The 22,299-nt window shown below is 41.3% G+C and overlaps 1 protein-coding gene across 1 annotated transcript in view; it reads right to left on the reverse strand.

The window, feature by feature from the left end:
• dgki (diacylglycerol kinase, iota) overlaps positions 1-22,299 on the reverse strand; it is a 176,640-nt gene that overhangs the window by 141,611 nt on the left and 12,730 nt on the right. The window contains exon 2 of the mRNA XM_048608001.1: positions 187-295. Within this exon, the coding sequence (XP_048463958.1) occupies positions 187-295 (109 nt within the window). The remainder of the gene's footprint in view (positions 1-186; positions 296-22,299) is intronic.

A 22,299-nucleotide genomic window follows, 5' to 3' on the forward strand; every position in this document is an offset into this window, starting at 1 on the left:
GCCATGAAGAAACAATGGGCCAAATGGCCTTCTGCACCATAACAGTTCTGTGATTCTGTAATCACTTGCTACACCTGCAAAATAATTTTTTGTGGCTCATGTACAAGGACACCCGGATTCCTATGTACCTCATAGTTGCCCTGTATATGTGCTGCACAGTTAATTCCCAATGACCCAATAACTCACAGTCCAGTCAGGGCTGGTCCGCATTTCTCTGGTAGGCCCATTCTTTGGGATGGTACTGGGTGCCTGTTCTGGAGCTAGGTGCTGTAGTCCTGATCTCAAGATGGCTTTCCTGTAGACAACAAAGGAAATTCTTTAGCATTTGACCAGCAAAAGATGCTCATATGAGTGATGAGGATCTTGGCATGCTATAAGTGGGAGGGGACTGAACTTTTTCCAGGACAAATCCTTGTATAAAGCTAGACTTGACCTTTCCAGATGATATCCTGAAGTCACCAGGAGTTAAATGTTAATCTCCAGGACACTTAAAACAAAAATAAAACACTTCCGTTTACAGTTAGCTACTAGCTGTAAAAATATTGTGGATAGGATAAAAGCTGTTAGACAGAGTGAGTGTTGTGGGAGGAGCTCATGTGATTCAACTTCCAGGAATATGTCTAAACAAAGGTGATAGATCTTTTCAAACCTCTAGGAACTGTTTCAAGGCAGGGGTAGTTACAATGAGCTTTTGTTTAACAATAACAACTTGGATCTACATAACTGCTTTCATGTAGGAAAATGTCTGAAGGCACTTCTCAGGAGTAGTTAATAAACAAAATTTGACAGCATGTGCATTCTTAAGGATTTAGGACCGATGACCAAAATTCAATTGGTTAAGAGGTCAGTTGTAAGGGTTAGCTTCAAGGAGGAAAGAGAAGTAGAGAGACAGAGAAGTTCAGGAAGGAAATTCCAGAGCTTATGGCTTTGGCAGCTGAAGGCACGAGAACACTAAGTGTGGAGTGATTGAAGTCAGGGATGTACAAGAGGCAAGAACTGAGAAACACCGTATCATAATGGATATGGTGTTAGTGGAGATTACAGAGATTGGGAATTAGATTATAAGGATGACATTGTCCGTCTTCATCAAGTAGTCCTCAACAGGCAGATGGAAGATAGACCAGAAAAAGAGGAGGATGACCCAGGGAAGAGTTCCGTAACAGCTCAGACCCACCAGTTTAACAAGACCAAAACATTCTATGCCAAAATCCAGTTTGTCTTCTGGTATGAGCAAACCATCCCATCACAACTATTGTTTCTTTATCAATTGGATGAGAATTTAGGAGGGTATGGTTTGTAAGTTTGTGGATGACACCAAAATTGGTGCTATAGTCGACAGTGAAGAAGGTTATCTGAGATTACAAAGTGATCTTGATCACTTGGGCCAACGGGCTGAGGAGTGGCAGATGGAGTTTAATTTAGATAAATGTGAGGTATTGCATGTTGGTAAAACAACAAGGGCAAGACTTATACAGTTAATGGTAGGGCCCTGGGTAGTGTTATCTAACAGAGAGACATAGGAGTTTAAGTACATAGTTCTTTGAAAATTGCATCACAAGTAGACAGGGTGGTTAAGAAGGTGCCTTGATTGTTCAGACCATTGATTATAGCAGTTGAGATGTCGTGGCGAGTTTGTACAGGATGTTGGTGAAGCCACTTTTGGAGTACTGTGTACAGTTCTGGTCACCCTGCTATAGGAAGGATATTATTAAATTGGGGATAACACAGTGTGGAGCTGAAGGAACATAGCAGGCTAGGCAGCATCAGAGGAGCAGGAAAGCTGATGTTCCGGGTCAGGACCCTTCTTCAGAAATGGGAGGAGGTAAGTGATCTCTGAAATAAATAGAGGAGGGGTGGGGCTGGGGAAGGAAGGTGGGTTGGTGATAGGTGAGTGCAGGTAGGCAGTGGTGGGGACCTATCAGCATCCCAGAGTTATCTCTGACTCCAGCATCAGCAGTTCTTACTATCTCTGAGTATATTGTTAAATTGGAGAGGGTTCAGAAAAGATTTACCAGGATGTTGCCAGGAATGGAGAGTTTGAGTTATAAGGTTAGGCTGGAGCATAGGAGGTTGAGGGATGACCTTATGGAGGTTTATTAAATCATGAGGGGCATGAATAAAGGTGAATAGCATAGGTCTTATCCCTGGGGTGGTGAGTTCAAAACTTGGGGACATATTTTTAAGATGAGAGGGGAAAAATTTAAAAGAGACCTGAGGGACAACTTTTTCACACAGAGGGTAGTTCATATGTGGAATGAATTGCCAGAGTAAGTGGTAGATGCAGGTACAGTTACAACACTTAGAAGAATTTTGGATAGGTACATGAAAAAAAGGAAAGGTTTAGAGGGAAACGTAGGCAAGTGGGACTAGTTTTAGACTGAAGGGTCTGTTTCCGTACTACGACTCTAATGTATCATATTTAACCTGCTGCTGCTTAACAAACTCAATAAACTATCAGAAAATTACTTACAAATCATTGACTACCTATATTAGAGAACTGTGATCATGAACCCCGTAAAATTAACAATAAACATCAGTGTTTTAGATGACTTCAAATCTATAGGAAGCGACAAGGCAAATCACGGGAGGCAAGCAAAAAATACTTTGGATTAGTTAAGCCTAGAGGCCTGATTGTGAGCTTCATCAGCTGATGAGCTGGGATAAGTGTGGAGTTAGGTGTAGTTACAGAGGTTGAAATAGGTAGTCTTAGTGGCATGAATGATATATGGTTCATCTGTCAAGCAATTATAACACCAAGTTCTCAAACAGTTCAATGAAAGAGATGGAGTCAGTAACTAGGGAACAGAGATTGCGACAGGGACTAAAGACAATGGCGTCGTCCTTTGCAATATTTAGTTTAAGTAGATTTTTGATCATCTGGGACTGGATGTTGGACAAGCAGCCTGTTATTTTGAAGAAAGTGCAGAGTCAAGAGAGGTGGTGGTGAGATAGAGCTTAGTGACCCCATGTGGAATTATGTTTTTGGACAAGTTGGTTGAGGGTGTATGTGTCAATCAGAAACAGGACAGGGCCAATGAAATAGATGTGAGGGACATCAACGATAACAGTGTGGGAGATGCCATTGCAAGTGATTCTTTGGCTACAATTAGATGGATAGAAGTGGAGCCAGGGGAGTCTCACACAGCTAGACAACAGTGGAGAGGTGTTGAAGGAGGAATGTGTGGTCATTGTATCAAAGGCCACAGACAGGTCAGGAAGGACGAAGAGGAAAAGTTTATCTTTGCGGCAATCACTTAGGATGCCATTTGTTACTTTGATAAGATTTGTTTTAATACTGTGACAGTGGGAGGAAAGCAAATTTTGGGAAGGGGGTGGCCATAGATCTGAAGGTGTCAATGCTTTGAAAGACTTTGGAAAGAAAAACAAGGTCATAGATGGGATGGACAGCAGAGTCAAAGAGTTGACATTTTTAGAAGAGGAATGGCAACTTTAGATTTGAAAAGGAGAGGACATACTAAGGAGACAGAACAATTAACGTTAGCTAAAAAGGGAATTCAGAAAGAGAACGAGGGTGTCAGCAGTTTAATGAAAATGACCACTCAACCTGCCATTGCTGGATAGATCAAAGATGTATAAAATTTCAGGGCTACAATATCAAATAAACACTCACTTACTGAAGAATCTCTTTCAAAATGGGTGGGATGAACAAACTATAAAACTATTCATAGAATTGTATACTGTGTGTGCCCAAACATTACAATAAAGGAAAATTAGATACTGCCCTTGGAGTTGGCACATAAAACACAGGCTCCATTTCTTTCTTATCAAAAACATGATAAATCACTTGTATTGGACATCTGAACTTGTGATTGTCTGAGGTTGACTCTTGACTGTCCTCTGAAATAGCCCAGCAAATCACTCAGTTCAAGGGCAATGGGGCTGGCAGCAAATGCAGGCCTTGCCAGCCATGTCAATATCCCATGACAGAATAAATGAAAAAAAGACACCAGTCCCTGGATAATGTTGGACATGGAAGCTTGTAGGTAGGTTGAAGCTGGAGGAGATGACAGAATTGCTGAGGGCCAGGACTGGGAAGGGATCTGAAATAAAGGATGAGAATTTTATAAAAGTAAAAACAGAAAGAACTGCGGATGCTGTAAATCAGAAACAAAAACAAAGTTGCTGGAAAAGCACAGCAGGTCTGGCAGCATCTGTGAAGGAAAAAACAGAGTTAAGGTTTCAGGTCCGGTGACCCTTCCTCAGAACTCAGAATTTTGTATTTCAGTTTGCTAGACAGAAAGCCAATATCAGTGAGTACGTGTTCCGTGATGTACGTTAGGACACAGGCAGTGAGATTTAGAACAAGCTCAAGTTCAAGGAGCACAGAGTGTGCAATGTCAGCCAGGAGTGCAATGGAATCGTCATGTCTGGAACTAACAAAGGCATGGATGAGGGCTTCAGTAGCAGATGAGCTATTGTTGGGCAGAGCCCGACAATATTTTGGAGTCAGAGGCGGACAGGCATGTTGATGACACAGACTCGAGGACAGATACCCTTCTCAGGGTTAAACACAACACTACATCTGATCATAGGTCAGATTCAGCTGTTAAGCTCTCCAACACTGAATAGCCTCATGTTTTCACTATTCAGGCTGTTTGACCACACGGGGCAGTACCTGCAGAAACACTATAAACACACATCACACACAGAGGCGAGTGGTGAAGGAAGTAAATGCCAAAATAAACAAGGATGCATCTTTGTGTCATAGGGTTGCTATGGAAAAACACACTATAACTGGTTAAAGGTCAGCTAATAATTAGGCATTCAAAGCATCAACTCCTGCAGAGTTGAATCAATGGTTTACTGTGTGACAGTCACAGGGTACTTGGTGACAGGCAGTATGCAGTGTGACAGTCGCAAGGTGCTCATTGACAGATACTCTGCAGCGTGACAGTCATAGGGCGATCAGTGACAGGCACTCGGCAGTGTTACAGTCACAAGATGCTCAATGACAAGCAGTCTGCAGTGTGACAGTCACAAGGTGTTTGGTGACATGAATTCTGCACTGTCACAATCGCAGGGTGCTCATTGACATGCAGTCTGCAGTGTGACAGTCACAGGGTGCTCAGTGACAGGCATTCTACAGTGTGATAGTCGCAGGATGCTCAGTAGGCAGTCTGCACTATCACAGTCACAGGGTCCTCAGTGACAGGCACTCTGAACTATCACAGTCACAGTGTCCTCAGTGACAGGCACTCTGCAGTGTGACCGTCACGGTGCTCACTGACAGGCACTCTGCAGTGTGACAGTTGCAGGGTGCTCAGTGACAGGTAAACAGTAACGTGACAGTCACAGAGTGCTCAGTGACAGGCATTCTGCAGTGTGACATTACAGGGTATTTGGTGACAGGCACTCTGCAGTCTGACAGTTGCAGGGTGCTCGGTGACAGGCAATCTGCAGTGTGACAGTTGCAGGGTGCTCGGTGACAGGCAATCTGCAGTGTGACATTTGCACGGTGCTCAGTGACAGGTAATCTGTAGCATGACAATTGCAGTTTTCAGTGACAGGTAAGCTACAGTGTAACAGTCGCAGGTGGATCAGTGATAGGTGATCTGCAGCGTGACAGTTGCAGGGTGATCAGTTACAGGAAATCTGCAGTGTGACAGTCACAGGGTGCTCAATGACAGGCACTCTGAACTGTGATAGTCTCAGGGTGCTAAGTGACAGACAGTGACAGTAAGCTATAACGATTCATGTGTCTTGCCCGAAACCTTAACAGGTTACACAATAATGTGGATGAGCCTCAGCTGCTGATTTGTGCTCATTAAGTTCATTGTGCATTCAACAATTTACAGTGTACATAGAATTGTTCTTTTGTTATATAGGCATTGTGGAGTTTAAAGATTGTTTCTACTGATGCATAGAAAATAGGAACAGGAGTAGACCATTCAGCCCTTCAAGTCTGCTCCACCATTCAATATGATCATGGTTGATTATCCAAATCAGTACTTTGTTCCAGCTTTCTACCCATACTCTTTGACCCCTTTAGCCCTAAGAACTATATCTAACTCCTTCTTGAAAACAATCGACGTTTTGGTCTCAATTGCTTCCTGTGCCGGTGAATTTCATAGGCTTACCACTCTTTGGGTGAAAAAATTTCTCCTCAAATCAGGTGTGTGGCCTACCCCACATTTTTAGACTGTGATCCCTGGTTCTGGACTCTCTGGTCATTGAGAACATCCTTCTGCATCTACCCTGCTTAGAATTTTATAGGTTTCTATAAGATCACCCCCATCATTCTTCTACACCCCACTAAATATAGTCTAACTGATCCAGTCTGTCTTCATGTGTCAGTCCTATCACCCCAGGAATCAGTCTGGCAAACACTTGTTGCACTCTCTCCACAGCCAGTAACTGGTGAATGAGGATACCCATGTCTCATTGCATAACCCCCTTTCCCAGTCTATCACCATTCAGATAATGATTGCTTTCCTGTTTTTGTTACCAAAGTGAATAACCTTATTTATCCACATTAGATTTCACTATACTTCTGTACAGACTGTACAGGAATATATGATACAGAGGGAACTAGACAGAGCGAACAGTGCATTTTTTGAGTATCTTGCCAACATTGGGCTTGCTCTGCTGTACTGATCATCTGTGTACTACAGTGGGACCAAGTATGAGGATGTGTACTCTTCTGTTTCCTTTAATTCTTTCACTGGGATGTGGCCATAACTGGTTAGGTCACCATTTATTACCCATTCCTAATTGTCCTTGAAAAAGGCAGTGATTGGAGTTCTTGTGGTGTTAGTACACTCAGAGTGCTTTTAAGGAAGAATTTGAGAATATTTTTGCAAATTCTGGCTTGTTCTTATAGTCACTGCATTTATATGGTTAGTCCAGTTCACTGTCTGGTCAATGGTAACTCCCAGGATGATGATGGTGGAAAATTCTATGATAGTAATGCCATTGAATGTCAGGAGGAGATTTTCTCTTTATGGAGGTGGTCACTGCCTGGCACATGAGTGGCATGCATGTTACTTGCTGTTGGCAATTGTGCCGTATGATATTCATACTCTGATATTCCTCCGAAACTTGCTGCCTGACTAGTTTCGTTAACAGGCCTCCCCGATTATTCCTAAGCTCTTTCCAAGTCCAGAAACCACAGCCTGCTACTGCAAAACCTATATCCAGCCAGCAAGCTACCTCATTCTCAGTGTCTATATAGCTGCTTACTACCTTGTCATGTACACTCCTAGACTCTTTGCCAAGCTGCTCCTGCGCCTCACTCAAACCTCAAGTCAGCTGATACAAGTCTTCGACCAGCTGGCTTTCTTCATCTTTAGTAGGAGATGGTGACCTTTTAGGAACATCAGTTAATCCAGAGGCTAAGGCTTCAGGAACATGGGTTCAAATCCCATCAGAGCAGTGCGATTTAAATTCATTGAATAAAGACTGGGAATGAACAATAGCTTCATGGTCACCATTACTGAGATAATCATTGATTCTGGTGAAGATTTGTCTGGTCCATTGATGTTCTCTTGGGAATGAAATCTGTTGTCCTTAGGTCTAGGTCCGGCCTCCATGTGACTGGGTCATATTCCGGAATTCCCTTCCTAACAGTGGGTGTGCCTAACCGTCATGCACTGAAGTGGTTCAAGAACAGTTCATCAAGTAGTTCATCACCACCTTCTCAAGAACAGTTAGGAACAGGCAATAAATGCTGGACCAGCCAATTACACCCACAAAAGAATTTTAATAAAGGTCTCAACATTATTTCCCCAGATGTTCCTCTGATAATATTTTTTTCTTATTTCCATTTAGTTATTTGAAGTAAACACTATAGGAATTGATGATTGAAGTGTTATCCCCAACAGTCCAAAGATTAGTAAAATGTCTTTTTGGAACTATATAGTATTTCCTGTTGGAATTTTCTATCTCTTCAACACAATGCCTGACCCTCAGTGTGAAATATTTGATCAGAATTGGTGAATATTCTTTCTTTGGCAGCTCCTGCAACTTGCAAAATCTCATGAGAAAGAAGCATTAACAGATCACAGCATGGATTATCCTAATTTTTAATGATATTAAGAATAAATTAATATGTTGGATTTTTCTCACTCCAGGTGTCAATGGCAGTGTTGCTGACAGATGGAGGACTAAGGGACAGACTGGCATATTTCACACACCATGTAAGTAGCTATTAGTGGCGTCACACAAATAGCAGTGAAATTCAGGGAATTCTAAGCCTCAATTGTCACTGCCCCAGGGACGAGCTGTTAGACAAATTAATCAAACCAAATTCTTCCAACAATCATGATCCTTTTCAAAGCAGAAGGCAGACAAAGCAAGAGATTAGGAATGCAAATAATGGGTTAAACTGTCGAAAGTGGGTGGAAGTACAAGAGTAAGAAAACATTACAAGCATGATATAGAGCTTTATCAAAAACTACACTTGGAGTACTGTTATAACACAATGTGGAGCTGGAGGAACACAGCAGGCCAGACAGCATCAGAGGAGGAGGAATGTTGACGTTTTGGGTCATGACCCTTCTTCAGAAATGGCGAGGGGTTTGGGAGTTCAGAAATAAATAGAGAGAGGAGGGGTGGGGCTAGGGAAGGTAGGTGGGATGCTGAAATGTGAGTGCAGGTAGGGACTGGTGGGGATTGGCCAGTGAGGTGGGAGGAGCAGATAGGTGGGAGAGAAGATGGACAGGTTGTGTCAGGTCAAGGAGGCGGGGATGAGAGGGAGGGTTGGTCATGGGATGAGGCCGGGGGTGGGGAGATCTTGAAACTGGTAAAATCCACATTTTGGCCATTGGACTGTAGGCTCCCAAGGCAGAATATGAGGTGCTGCTCCTCCAGTTTGTGGGTGGCATCATTGTGACACTGGAGGAGGCCCAGGATGAACATGTCACCCAGGGAGTGGGAGGGGGAGTTGAAATGGTTCACGATCGGAAGGTGTTGTCGTTTGTCACGAACAGAGCGCAGGTGCTCTACAAAGCGGTCGCCGAGCCTCCGCTTGGTCTCACTGATGTAGAAGAGGCCACATCAGGAGCAGCGGATGCAACAGACCACATTGACGGATGTGCACATGAACCTCTGTCTCATGTGGAATGTTTGTTTGGTGCCTTGAATGGAGGTGAAGGGGGAGGTGTAGGGGCAGGTGTAGCAATTCCTGAGGTTGAAGTGAAAGGTGCTGGGGTGTGGGCCTAGTGGTGATTGTGGAGCGGACGAGGGAGTCGTGAAGAGAGCAGTCCCTACGAAAGACAGATAGGGGTGGGAGGGAAATATATCTTTGGTTGTGGGTCGGATTGTAGGTCCTCACCAAATCCAATGTGGCTTCTGACTCCAGCACCTGCAGTTCTTACTGCACATGGAGTACTGTGACAGTTTTGTCTTCCTTACCCAAGCAAGAACATCCTTGCCTCAAAAGTTCTGAAACAAACCTTAGATTGATACATGAAATGTGAGGATTTGTTCATTGAGGATACTCTGGAGTTTAGAACAGAGTGATCTAATCGAAATTCTTAGCAGGTTTAAGTGAGTACATTCAGACAGGCAGTCTCCTCTAGGGCTGGGAGCCATAGCGTCTGAATAAGATTTTAGAGAAATGTCTTCACTTAGAGGTCTGAAAGTGCAATTCTGTGCTCCAGAGAGCTGTGGATGCTCTGTTCATTATTGAGCACAATGAAAATAGAGGTTGATAGATTTTTCAGGCACCAAGAGAATCAAGTGCTCTGGGAATAGCACTGGAAAGTGGAGTTGTCATAGAAGATCGATTTATAATCACATTGAATGACAGTGAAGCCAGTATGGCCTACTCCCGCTCCTGTTTCTTGTTTGAATGCTCACATTAAGTGTCAAACACTGCAATATTCAAGTACTGTCAAATTCAACTATCACACAGCAACATGCAAGTATCCCCAACATACAAAATTAAACATCCTAACATCCCATTGCACACTGTTATATGCAAGTTATACCAATAAATGGGGTGGCAGGCTGAAAAGGGAAATTTAAAAAAAAACAATAGCTTGAAGAGGTTAAAAAAAGAGATAAGAACAAAGCCCCAGGGGTGGTGACATTGTGGTACTGTGACAATGGTGACCCAGGTCCTAAACCCACTGCAGCAATTCACTAAACTGATCTGTGATGTAAAACTAGTCTCAGTAATTGTCACCCCTGCAACTAACACCAATTGTTCTAAAAACCTGTTTGGTTCACTAACATCCTTTAGGAAAGGCAATCTACCATCCTTACCTGGTTTGGCCTACATGTGATTCCAGACCTAAAGCAATGTGGTTCACTCCTACCTGCCCGCTGAAATGGTCTCACAAGCCACTCGAATCAAGGGCAATTAGGAATTGGCAACAAATACTGGCCTTGGGAGTGGCATCCATATCCCATGAAAATATAGATTTTTAAATGGAATGTAAATGGTAGCAAATAATATCAATACTTCAAAGTTCAAAAGAAATGTAGGATATAACAAATTAATTAATTAAAACATGCCAGACATGATTAAAATAATGCAACATATTAAAATGTTAAAACCTGTACAGTGATGTTATTGCACACCTCTGGAACAAGTGGGACTCGAACCTGGGCCTCCCAGGAGACACTATCACTGCACCACTGAGGGCCCTTTCAAAGGCAGGCCAAGTCTATTTCTAAATTAACAGTTGTACACATAAATGTATGTAGCACATGTATAAAACAGGTCAATCAAATGTGAAGAATTTAGCTAAACGTATTTGGCATCACAGAGGCCTTGAGACACATTGCATAGCTAAAAGATAAATATTCCAGTGCATAAGTGGGAAAAAAGGGATCAGAAAAGCTAGATTTGCAATATTGACAAGAGACACTAACATGGGAAAGGGATGTGACTTAGAGGTTAGTCAGTAGATACTCTTGATTTTACAAGGAGATTATGTTCCCTGGAATTAAGAATGAAGAGGGAGATATCATAGAAACCTATACAATTCTAACAAGATTAGACAAGGTATATGCAAGAAGTAAGTTCCCAATGAACAAGGAGTCCAAAACCAGGGGTCACAGTCTAAAGATATTGGGTAGGCCATTTAGGACTAAGATGAGGAGAAATATCTTCACCCAGAGAGTGGTGAACCTATGGAATTCTCTGTTACAGAAAGCGGTTGAGTCCAAAACATTGAATGTTTTCAAGAAGGCTTTAAAAATTGTTGTTATAGCTAAAAGGACCAAATTGGGAACAAGGTACTGAGTCAGATGATCATTCTACTCCTGCTCCTCTGCTCCTATTTTCTAAGCTTCTATATGAAGCATTTCCTTCATCCCAGTTGAGCTCACTGACTCAGAAGCCAGCTGGCCCACACCAGAGGCAGGGGGTTATATTAATTCTGAGGACGACATTTTTTTTTTGTTATGTTCACAGGATGTGAGCGTCATATCCCCAGTTACCCAGAGGGCAGTTGAGAGTCAACCACATTGTTTTGGTGAAATGGCTACATGGTCACCATTGGGCTAGCTTTTTATTCCAGAATGTTTTAAATTCAAATTTCATCATCTGTCACGGTGGAATTTGAACATACATCCTCAGAACATTAGTCTGTGGGTTCTGGATTATTAGCCCAGTGACATTACCACTATGCCACCACCTCTCCCACAATGGCAGCTCTGTCGCCCTAGCAGTACCAAGATTGAGTGGTAGCCACCGCTGGGACTGCAGTCAATCTCCAAGGAAGAGGAACCATGGGGGTTGGACATCGAGGTAAATGCAAATTGGACAGGCTTAGGTGAGAAAGTGCAGTGAGAGGAGTGTAGGAGCTTATGGAGCAAGGTTAGAGAATCCAGGGCGGAGGGTTAAAAGGCTGGTCTGATCCGGTCTGAGAGTTGGTTCTCATGGGCACTGGGGACCCACTAAAAGGTATAAGCTTCTTCCCCAACAGTAGCTTGTGTGGTGAAAGTTGGCACGCTATCTCTGACAACCTCTGCCACACATAAAATAGAGGCAGGTGCAGAATGTGAACTGCCATCCTAATTGGCAGTTGTACCTTTTTGTTAATTTCAATTGTTTATGCAATATTGACATTGCTGGCTAGGTCAATATTTATCGCCCATCCCTAATTAGCCAGAAAGCAGATAAGCATCAACCACATTGCTGTGGGTCTCGAGTCACCTGTAAGCCAGACCAGGTAAGGATGGTAGATTTCCCTCCATAAAGGACATTAGTGAACCAGATGTTCTCTACAGCAGTTGATAGTGGTTACGTGGTCACCATTAGACCAGCTTCCTAATTCATATTTACCACATTTATCCTCTAAATTTCACCATCTCCAGGTCCCTAGAATATTAATCTGGTGTTCCAGATTACTAGTTCAGTGGCATTATCAGGACAACACCACCTCCCCACATGCTAACTTTTTGTGATTCATGTAGAAGGGCACCCAGGTCCCACTTTAACACAGTATTCTGCAGTCTCTCTCTATTTAAATAATGTCTGCTTTTCTAGTTTTCCCACCTAACACGACAACCTTATACTTTCCATATTATACTCCATTTGTCAATGTTTTACCCAGTCACTCACCCAAACATTTGTATCATCAGCAAACTTATTACAACACACACTGTCTCTTCATTTAAATCAGCAACTTAGATTATAAATAGTTGAATCCTCGGCAACGATCCATATTGCGGTCCACTAGTTACAGTTTGCTAACCTCAAATTGATCCATTTATATCAACAGAAAAACTCAGCAGGTCTGGCAGCGTCTGTGGAGAACAATCAGAGTTAACATTTCGGGTCCAGTCATCCTTCTTCAGAACTGGAGTTCTCTTTTCCAGCAATTTCTGGTTTTGTCTTTTATTTCTGATTTTCAGTATTTGCAGTATTTTCAGTTTTCCATTTATATTGACTTTGGTTTTTTGAATTAGCTAATCCTCTATCCATGCTAATATATTATCCGTCCCCCCATGCCATAAGCCCTTATCTTGTGTTGTAAACTTTTGAGACACCTTATCTAATACCTTTTGGAATACCAAGTAGGATTCATCCACTGGTTCCCCATTATCTACCCTCCTAGTTACATCCTCAAAGTACTCTAATAAATTTGTTGAACATGAATCCATTTCATGGATAGAACCATGCTTGACTTGACTTGATTGCATTAGTATTTTCTAAAGGTCCTGCTACTATTCTTCTCACTGTGGGGTACACACAGTTGCAGTCTTAGCTCCATTCTAAAATGTCAACCATGATCTGACTAATGGTGGCGCAGTCTCAAAGGGCCAAGAAGCCTACTTCCTAACAATTAATGTTAGCGTTTCCAAATGACAAACATTAGACTAACTGGTCTGTAGCTTCATGCATTTTGTCTTCCTTCTTGGTTAAATAGACACCCTTAGAAGCATTGACATACGGAGGGATTTGGGCGTACAGGTCCACAGATGCCTGAAAGTGGCAACAAAAGTGGATTAAGTGGTAAGGAAGGCATACAGCATGCTTGCTTTCATCAGATGGTACATAAAATATAAAAGATGGCAAGTTATGTTACTGCTGTATAAAACTTTAGTTAGGCCACATTTGGAATATTGCATGCTGTTCTGGTTGCCATATTACCAGAAGGCTGTGGGTGGTTTGGAGGGTTCAGCAAAGGTTTACCAGAATGTTGCCTGGTATGGAGGGTTTTAGTTATGAGGAGAGGTTGGATAAACTCAGATTGTTTTCACTAGAAAGATGGAGACTAAGGGGCAACCTGTTGGAGGTCTTCAAAATTATGAGAGGCATAGCTAAGATGGATAGTCAGAGGCTTTTTCTCAGGGTGGACAGGTCAACTGCAAGAGAACACAAGTTCAACGTGAGAGGGAGAGCATTTAGAGGAGAGATGTGGGGAAAATTTTTCACACAGAGGGTGGTGGGTGCTTGGAACACACTGCCAAAGGAGGTGGTGGAAGCAGGCACATTAGCAATGTTTAAGGCATATCTTAATAGACAAATGAATGGGAACTGAACAGAGGGATAGAAACTGCATATGGGCAATAAATAGCAGGTCTAAATAAGGATTAGGAATCAGCGCAGTCTTGGTGGGCTGAAGGGTCTGTTCCTGTGCTGTATTGTATTATACAATCGAAGTTTTCCAATCAGTGATTGTTACAGAATCTAGGGAATTTTGGAAGATTGTAACAATTTATTAAGTATCTCGCAAGATCTTCTTTTTAAGACCCCAGGAGGCAGACAATCAGTTGCAGGACCCTTGTCAACCTTTAGTTCCAATAGTTTTTCTGAAACCTTTTTTCGCTAGTGATCATGACTGCTTTAGGTTCCTGCCCTCTCCTTTGCTCTTGTTTTTCCTGTATTCGTGTACTCTCTTTGGTGTCTTCTTCAATGAAGACAGACACAAAATACTCCTTGGTAGTACAGAATTTAAACATTGATCAAAAAGAGACAAGACACTAATCCTTAGCGTCTTGTACTCATAAAGTCCAGGACTCAAGAAACAAACTGGTAAACAGGGATGCCAATTTATATAGCATGAGAAGGAGGTGCTGATTATTTATGCCATTGTTGGCATGAGGATGCAGCAAGAACAGTTAATAATCAATTTCAGTTCTCAGGGTGCTGTCATAGGAATACAGCTGAGTTTGGCTGTGCCCATGATCCCTTTCTTTTCCATCAAAAAGGAATATGTGCAAATTCCTTTTACCTACGTAAAACAAGGTCCTTTGTACTAATATATAATAGCTTCTTGTATGCAGACATTCATCACACTGTGAACCCAACTGAAAATCTTAAATTGGTTTCCTGTATAATATTCAGCACAGTTCTCATTATTTAACAAGTGTCCAATAACAGAATCACATCTAATAGTGAACATGCTGTTTTGAGGGTGGCAAGCATGGACTGGGTGAGTATGATTGAACAAGTATTTTGAGCACTTGCCAAAGAACTTTCCATTTGTTCCCTGTTTTAATTTCCCAGTCACATTCTATCTCAAATACAATGCTTATCTTAGCTACTGTTTTCCTTTTTATGTATTTGTCAAAGTTCTTGCTGTCTGTTTTTGTATTGCTTTCTGGTTTACTCCAGCATTCTCATTTATTCCGCCTTTTTAAAAATTTACCCTTTGCTGGTTTGTTCGGGTTCCCAAAAGGCTATCTAATCTTAATTTAGAGATGAGCCTATCATGTTCACTAATTTAACAGTAAAAGAACATTTGGCTAATAGTGACCATAAAAAAGGTAGACTTTAATAGGAGGTTTGAAAGGGAGAAGGACAAGTCATGATCCAAGTAAACTTAAGTTTACTTTAGGGAAATGGTAAAATATGACCACAGTGGAGTGGAAAGAAATATTAATGGCTTAAACCACAAATAGACAGTGAGAGATGTTCAAAAAAGTACATGATTGAATACTAATGTATACAGAACCCATCAAGAGCAAGGCCTCTTTTATTTTTAATGGATCAGCTTTGTTCAACAAGGCAAAAGAAACTGGTTTAAAATTAAGAGAAATGAATGAATAATGAAGTTTCTATGCACTGAAAGGGATATAAAGAACAGTAAAGTGATACAATGAAAGTGGTATGAGCTACAAAAAGGAATACATGTAAAAGCTTGCAAGGATATCAAGGGCAACAATGAAAGCTTTTACAAATTTAATGATTTGTACTTCAGTATCTTATTAATCTTGAAAGTGTCAGAATTTTCCATTATTACACTTCTGTAATTGATAGCAAATTCTGGAAGTAAATGCTGGAGAAACTCAGCAGGTTTGGCAGGTCTGTGTTGAAAGAAACAGAGTCAGCGTTTTGAGTTGAGCCTGACTCTTCTTCTGATATATTCAATTTTGGCATGAAATCTTCTGTTCCCAAAAGCGGCAAGCTTGGAAGGAGGATAGTTAATTAGACAGGGTGGTGGGATACCCAAACTGCCACTTTCCCACTTTCACCATGACTGTACTCTGGGTGGAAAGGTTTATGGTCAACCTTCCATCCTGCTTCCAATCAATGCCATTAAGTAGCCAATTAAGGACCAATTCAGGGCTTCCACCCACCTTTGCTGTGATTAACCAAGTGGCCCTAAAAACTGCAATTATTTAGTAATTTCTGAATTGATGAGAATTTCTACTTTTATACCATTAGTCACACTATAGAAACCTGAGGGCTGTTATAGTGCCCCTACCTATGGGCTAGGAGGTCTGTGTTCCTAACTGCTCCAGAGGTGTGTAATAAGATCTCTGAACAGTTTAATATAAAAATATCTATAAATCCTTGGAAAAAGTTACACCTTGTAGAAGGAAATGAGGCTGAACTTTTAAAGATTAAGTTCATAATTACTGCTGAACAATCCCACTGCTACTGAAAAAGTAATTTTATGTTTGTAGACTGTTTCATTTATCCATTACAATAAAAGTACCAAACAATTTTAAAATGACAATCCTTTCTTAATGGTTGTTATTTAGCTTCTACCTTAACCCCATATGTTTGTCCTAATCTTTATTGCATTCTGAAAAATGATATGGAAAAGTGAAGGAGCATCAATTCTTTTAACCTTCTAGTTTGCTGTCCTTCCATAAGGTATCTTCAATACTTTGACTGGTCACAGTGTTGGATGATGTCAGTATTGCTGGATGGTTGGAGATCCACTTGAATTGGGCCTAGATCTCACTGAGGGGTGCAGTCTCTGAAGCTTTTAAAAGTAACGCAGGACCTAGATCTATTTCCTGCAGATCCTAACTCTTCCAGGAGGGCTATAGTGACACAGTGTGACTCATAGAAAAGTCAGCTGAACTCAGCTGTACCATTTGAACTTATCATTAAGTTCAAACAGCTCTCATTTTCACTGGAGCACAGATCTTATCCCACAGTATCTGTGTTAACAAATTTTTGGAGTAGATATAAATACTCATGAAGGGTAGATAAGATTTGTAAATGCTCAAGCTGACAAATTACTTAAATAGCCAGCTTGTTCAGAATTGAAACAAAAAGAAGCCTGCTGCATTGGAGTTGAAACAAACATCTATGTGAGCAACTTCAATAGCTGTTTTTCACATAGTCCTAAGTATTATCATTATAGGATTATTAATGCTTGACTGCTTTCTATAACCAGTCATTATCACAGTGGGGGTTGTATGTTTATGGTTTGACTCACAGTTCAAAGAGGCTATTAAAATATTAGCTGCCTTTGATGTGGGGTTAGGAACATAAAAAGTTTGCTTTTATAAAAGATTAAGGATTTTAGGGGCTTCAAATGTATTGAATGAACTTCAAGAATGAAAGTGTTATTTCAATATAGTGAAGTAAATATTTGATATTTAACTTGTTATTTTATTTCACCTCAGCATGTCTTCTGAGGTCTGATAATGTTGATGCTAGGTGAATTGACATGCAGAGTGAAAGGCCAAGGGAGATTGGCGAGGCAGTGACTTTGCATGAGTTGGCATTCAATTAGTTTAGGTGCTATAAGGAGCCATGGGGTGGCTAATAGTCTAAGACCTATAAAAAGCATTGAGGCGGGAAAATGCATGGGTTGACAGGTGGAGGGGTCAGGTGAATGGGTTACCAAGATTGGCTTGTTTGGTCATGGAAATTGGTAGGATGATGGGGTAAGGCTACAGAACAAAAAACAGCAAGGACAAAGTCAGAGAGAATTCAGATGGGCCTTATAACTAGTACACCTCTACTTCCGGCATGAATCCAACTCCCACTGCCCCACAATGAACATTCTATCATTTGAGGCAGTTTTTCCCAGACAGATGTGGCAAACTGAATAATTTCCCGATTTCTGCACCTTGGGATTCAGTATGTGGAATAATGTTGCAATCCTTGAGTATGCTGTCAAGCAATCATATCACCATCCACAAATCAACATCAAAATACCCCATTGTGAAACTTTCACTGCAACATACATGTACCTCCAAGCTATCATAACCATAATATTTGAGCCTAGCAGCACTGTCCAAGAAACTGTGCACACACCATCACAATGCAATATTCAGGTATATCTCACTATAAACACCCTATCTTATGTACTGGATCCTCCTGTTGAAAACTATTAAACCTTGAAGAGGACTCTTTTCATGTGATGTGGAGATCACTGGAAAGGCCAGCATATGTTGCTATCTCTAATTTACTATTGGGCTGAGTGGCTTACTAGGACACTTCAAAGGGCAATTATAAGTGAATCAAATTGTTTTGGGTCTGGAGTCATATGTTTGCCAGACTGGGTAAGGACAATTTTGTTCCCTAAAGGTATTGGTGAACCAGATGGGCCTTTTACAAAATGTAAGAATGGTTGTAATGATCACCATTACTGAACTTTATATTGCAGATTTATTAACTGAATTTAAATGCCACCAGGCGTCATCAGGGGATTTTAATCCATACAACAACAGCATTAACTTGGGCCTCTGGATTACACATCCAATGATGTTACCATTATGCCATCATCTCCCCTCGTGGATGTGACCTGGTTTTATTGTTGCAAGATATGATTACTATATCAGTGTGGGAAATTATCGATAAGGAACGCAATCTAAGGTTAGAAAAGATGAATGAGAGAGGACTTAAAACTGTAATGAGATTTGTTTAACAAGGTGTAGAGCTGGTTGAACACAGCAGGCCAAGCAGCATCATAGGAGCAGGAAGACTGACGTTTCGGGCCTAGACCCTTCATCAGAATTGGGGGAGGAGAAGGGGGTTCTGAAATAAATAGGGAAAGAGGGGGAGGCGGATAGGAGATGGATAGAGGAGAAGATAGGTGGAGAGGAAACGGACTGACCTCCCTGGACTGACCTATCTCCTCCCTACCTCCCCACCTACACTCACCTTTACTGGCTCCATCCCCACCTCTTTGACCTGTCTGTTTCCTCTCCACCTATCTTCTCCTCTATCCATCTTCTATCCGCCTCCCCCTCTCTCCCTATTTATTTCAGAACCCCCTTCCCCTCCCCCATTTCTGATGAAGATTTATTCCATTGTGTTCTTAAGACAATCAAATTCAATCATGGAATTGAAAAGGAGAAAGTTAACACAGTTACCATGGTTGCAGATTTTGGTCTAACTAAATTAATAGTGTGAGAGAGACATTGACAACAGCAAACTGATGAAATTCTTTATCAGGTAATACTGCAGATGATCAATCAGAGGTGTCCAAAGAAAAATTTTGAAACCAAAAATATACACGAGTAGCGCGAGATCCACTTAAAAGAATACGCCAGTCACAGTCAACAAAAGAGGTAAGAAATAACAATAACAAGAAAGGAACATACAAAAGTGCAGAGTATTATTCTGAGGTCTCAGACTTATAAATAGTAGTAGGACAATAAGAGAGCACAAGCTGAGTAGAGGATATCCAGCCTATATTTAACACATGCCTGCTGGTGGTCAACGGTTCTTCAGAAATTACACATTGTCTCATTGAGCAATATGGCTTGGTAATTTTGCTTCCTTGCCTAGGTAATCACAGCAAGTTTCTGGAGCAAAGTTAATGAGCCCTATGTCCGCAGCATGGTTAAATGTTCCATTAGAACTTTTATTCTGGCTGACACGATCCACAATATCTAAGTTAACTTTACTCCCACCTTGTTTGCAGGCATTTCTGAAGCATAGGGACTCTATTCTGTGCTGTTAATAGGATTGTGCAACTATAAACCCAGTGCTTTGGTACAGAGTGGAAAGTCTGTGAATTGATGAGAGTTCTAAATTTCAAGGGTTAATCTTGTATAAAATCTAGGGCTGCTTGTCTGCAATTTTGCATTACACTCAAGGTTACTGTTTAGGCTAAGGACTCTTGGCACATTTGCAGTGTCTCTACCTGTGAGCCTGGGTTCATCTATGGATGTGTATTACCATTTCTGAACAAATTGATTAGAAAATATCTACCATTTTATTCTAAAGTCTCTTAATGACAGGAATAATCAAGCAAATCAAGATCTCTGCTGCAGAGCATGTGAGTTCAGCCAACTAAGTAACCGGCTCAATTTATTTTTGTAATAATAATAAAGATCAGTAGTATTGTCTCTACTTCTGAGCCAGGAGGCCTGAGTTCAAGTCCTGCTCCAGAAGTCTGTCATAATACATCTGAACAGTTGATTTTAAAATAAATAAAAGCAAAATATTTCAGATGCTTGAAATCTGAAATAGACACAGGAAATGCTATAGAAACTCAACAAGTCTGGCATCATCCTTGAAGAAAGAATCAGTTAACATTTTGAGTTCTGTTGTGACTTCTGCAGAACTTTGTTCGTCAGTGTGTTGTATGAAGTTGCCAGAAAAAGTAGCAATCCTGAGGACTGAGAGCAATTTAGAATTTGGCAAAGGAGAATGAAGAGGGGGAAAATGAGTACAATTGCAAAGAGCATAAAAGCAAACTGTAAGAGCTAAAGTATGTAAAATTATGAAGACAGATGCAAGGTCCCTTTATAGTCTGAAAGTAGAGAATTGATGTAAAACCGTTGGATTGATTGAGCCTGCACTTGCTAGAGTTTAGATGAATGAACAGCCTTATTAGGCAACTAATACTGTAGTGTTTAAATGTTACATTTTGGCTTGTTTATTACAATAGAAGACTTTACTTGAAGTTTGTTGAGCCATTCCTGTAAGTCAGAGTTCCAGTGTCTTTTTAGAAGTTAATGGTCTATACGGGGATCATGAGTATACACATTTAAGGAAATTTTGTATGTTTTAGTGAGCTTGCTATTAGCACACAACCAACAGATTGCCTGTATCTGCTATGCAAGAATGTCTGCAAGCAAGACTTCAGGTTAACTGGGATCAGCTGATGCATACTAAGTCTTTGCTTGTCTCCTGGCACTCCAGTCAGCAGCGATCAGGAAAGTGCATGGAAGAGTCAGTGAACAAGAAGAAACAGATTGCAGAAAAAAGTTCCTCAGAAGGGAAAGGTCAATTAGCATTAGGCACCGTGCTTAATATGGTTGAAACTGCTACTCAATCAGTCTCTATAGCCACAACACTGAGGTAATGACATACACCCTGGGCAGAGTCCATCTCCTGAGACAGATAATGTGTCATGATAGCATGTGGAGGAGTGTTGTTAATATAGTATACAAGCATTTGACTAAAGGTTGTACAGGTTTTGTATAAGATAAGCTTGTTAGAAAATAAAAAGCTGTAGGATCTGAAAGCCATTCAAACTCAATGGCAGGAAGCAAAGGGTGATGATTGGTGACTGACTGGAAGGATGATTCAAGTGGAATTTGCAGGACTCTAATCTCGGTACTCCGCTGTTGAGGTATACATTGTTGGTGAATCCTGGGTCTGCATTTACTGTCCATCCCTAGTTACCCTTGATGGTGAACTGCAACTTTGTAAGTACACTCAGAAAGCTGCTAGGAATTTCAAGGATTTTTGACTCTGACTGAAGCAACAGGGATTTATATTTCCAAATCAGGCTGGTGTGACATTGAAAGCTTGCATGTGGTGATGATGGTGATGGAGGTGGTCCTATGTATTTGCTATGGTTGTCCAGCAAGGTGATGGATGTCACTGGTTTGGAAGATGTCAAAGCAACCTTGGTAAATTGTTTCGTAGCATTTTGCAGATGGTGCACTCTGCTACTACTCTGCGTGGTGGTGAAAGGAGCAAAGATGACATCCTGGAACTCACAGTGCTTCAAGAAGGTGGCTCACCACTGTTTGAGGGCAATTGGGAACAGGCATAGATGCTAGCCTAGCCACCATATAAACAAATATTTGAGAATCCAGAGATCGACCACATTTGGATATTATAGATACTGCCATTATAGGTCCCTAATTTTCTGTTTCCACCACACGCAGGATGCCAGGCCCTTGCCACTTCATTCCCCATACTCTTGATACCACTTTCCATCTCACTCCTTCATCCTCTCTACCCCACACAGCCTTTATCAGTCTTGTCTCCATGCAGGCTACTGTTCTCCTGCTGCCTAGTCTTATCCTACAGAGATCAGTCGGGAAAATCCCTGTCCTCCAGTCAAACTGCACAAAGCTGACAAGTGTATTGTCATCTCGGGATCATTGTAATATGGGTTGCGAATGGTCTGGCTCTGTTTCACAACTGTCAGGGAGCATGATGGAATTTGGTGTCAGGGGATCAGTGCTTGTGGTGGGGATCAAAAGCAATGGCATCAATCTTCCCATTATATAATTGGAGAATATTTCTTCTCAATGAATACTGGATGTCATGGGGAGCATGATAAATCAAAGCCAGTATAGAGATTAAGCAAGGAAGTGTTGAAATAAAGCTAACTGTTCAGAATTAATTTGGAATCTGACATTGTGTGTTCATAGGAATATAGGAAATAAGAGCAGAAATAGGCCATTTGGGCAGATCAAGTCTGCTCTGCCCATTCAGTT

This window comes from Rhincodon typus, chromosome 18, assembly GCF_021869965.1.
Source record: "Rhincodon typus isolate 14 chromosome 18, sRhiTyp1.1, whole genome shotgun sequence".
Lineage (NCBI taxonomy): Eukaryota > Metazoa > Chordata > Chondrichthyes > Orectolobiformes > Rhincodontidae > Rhincodon > Rhincodon typus.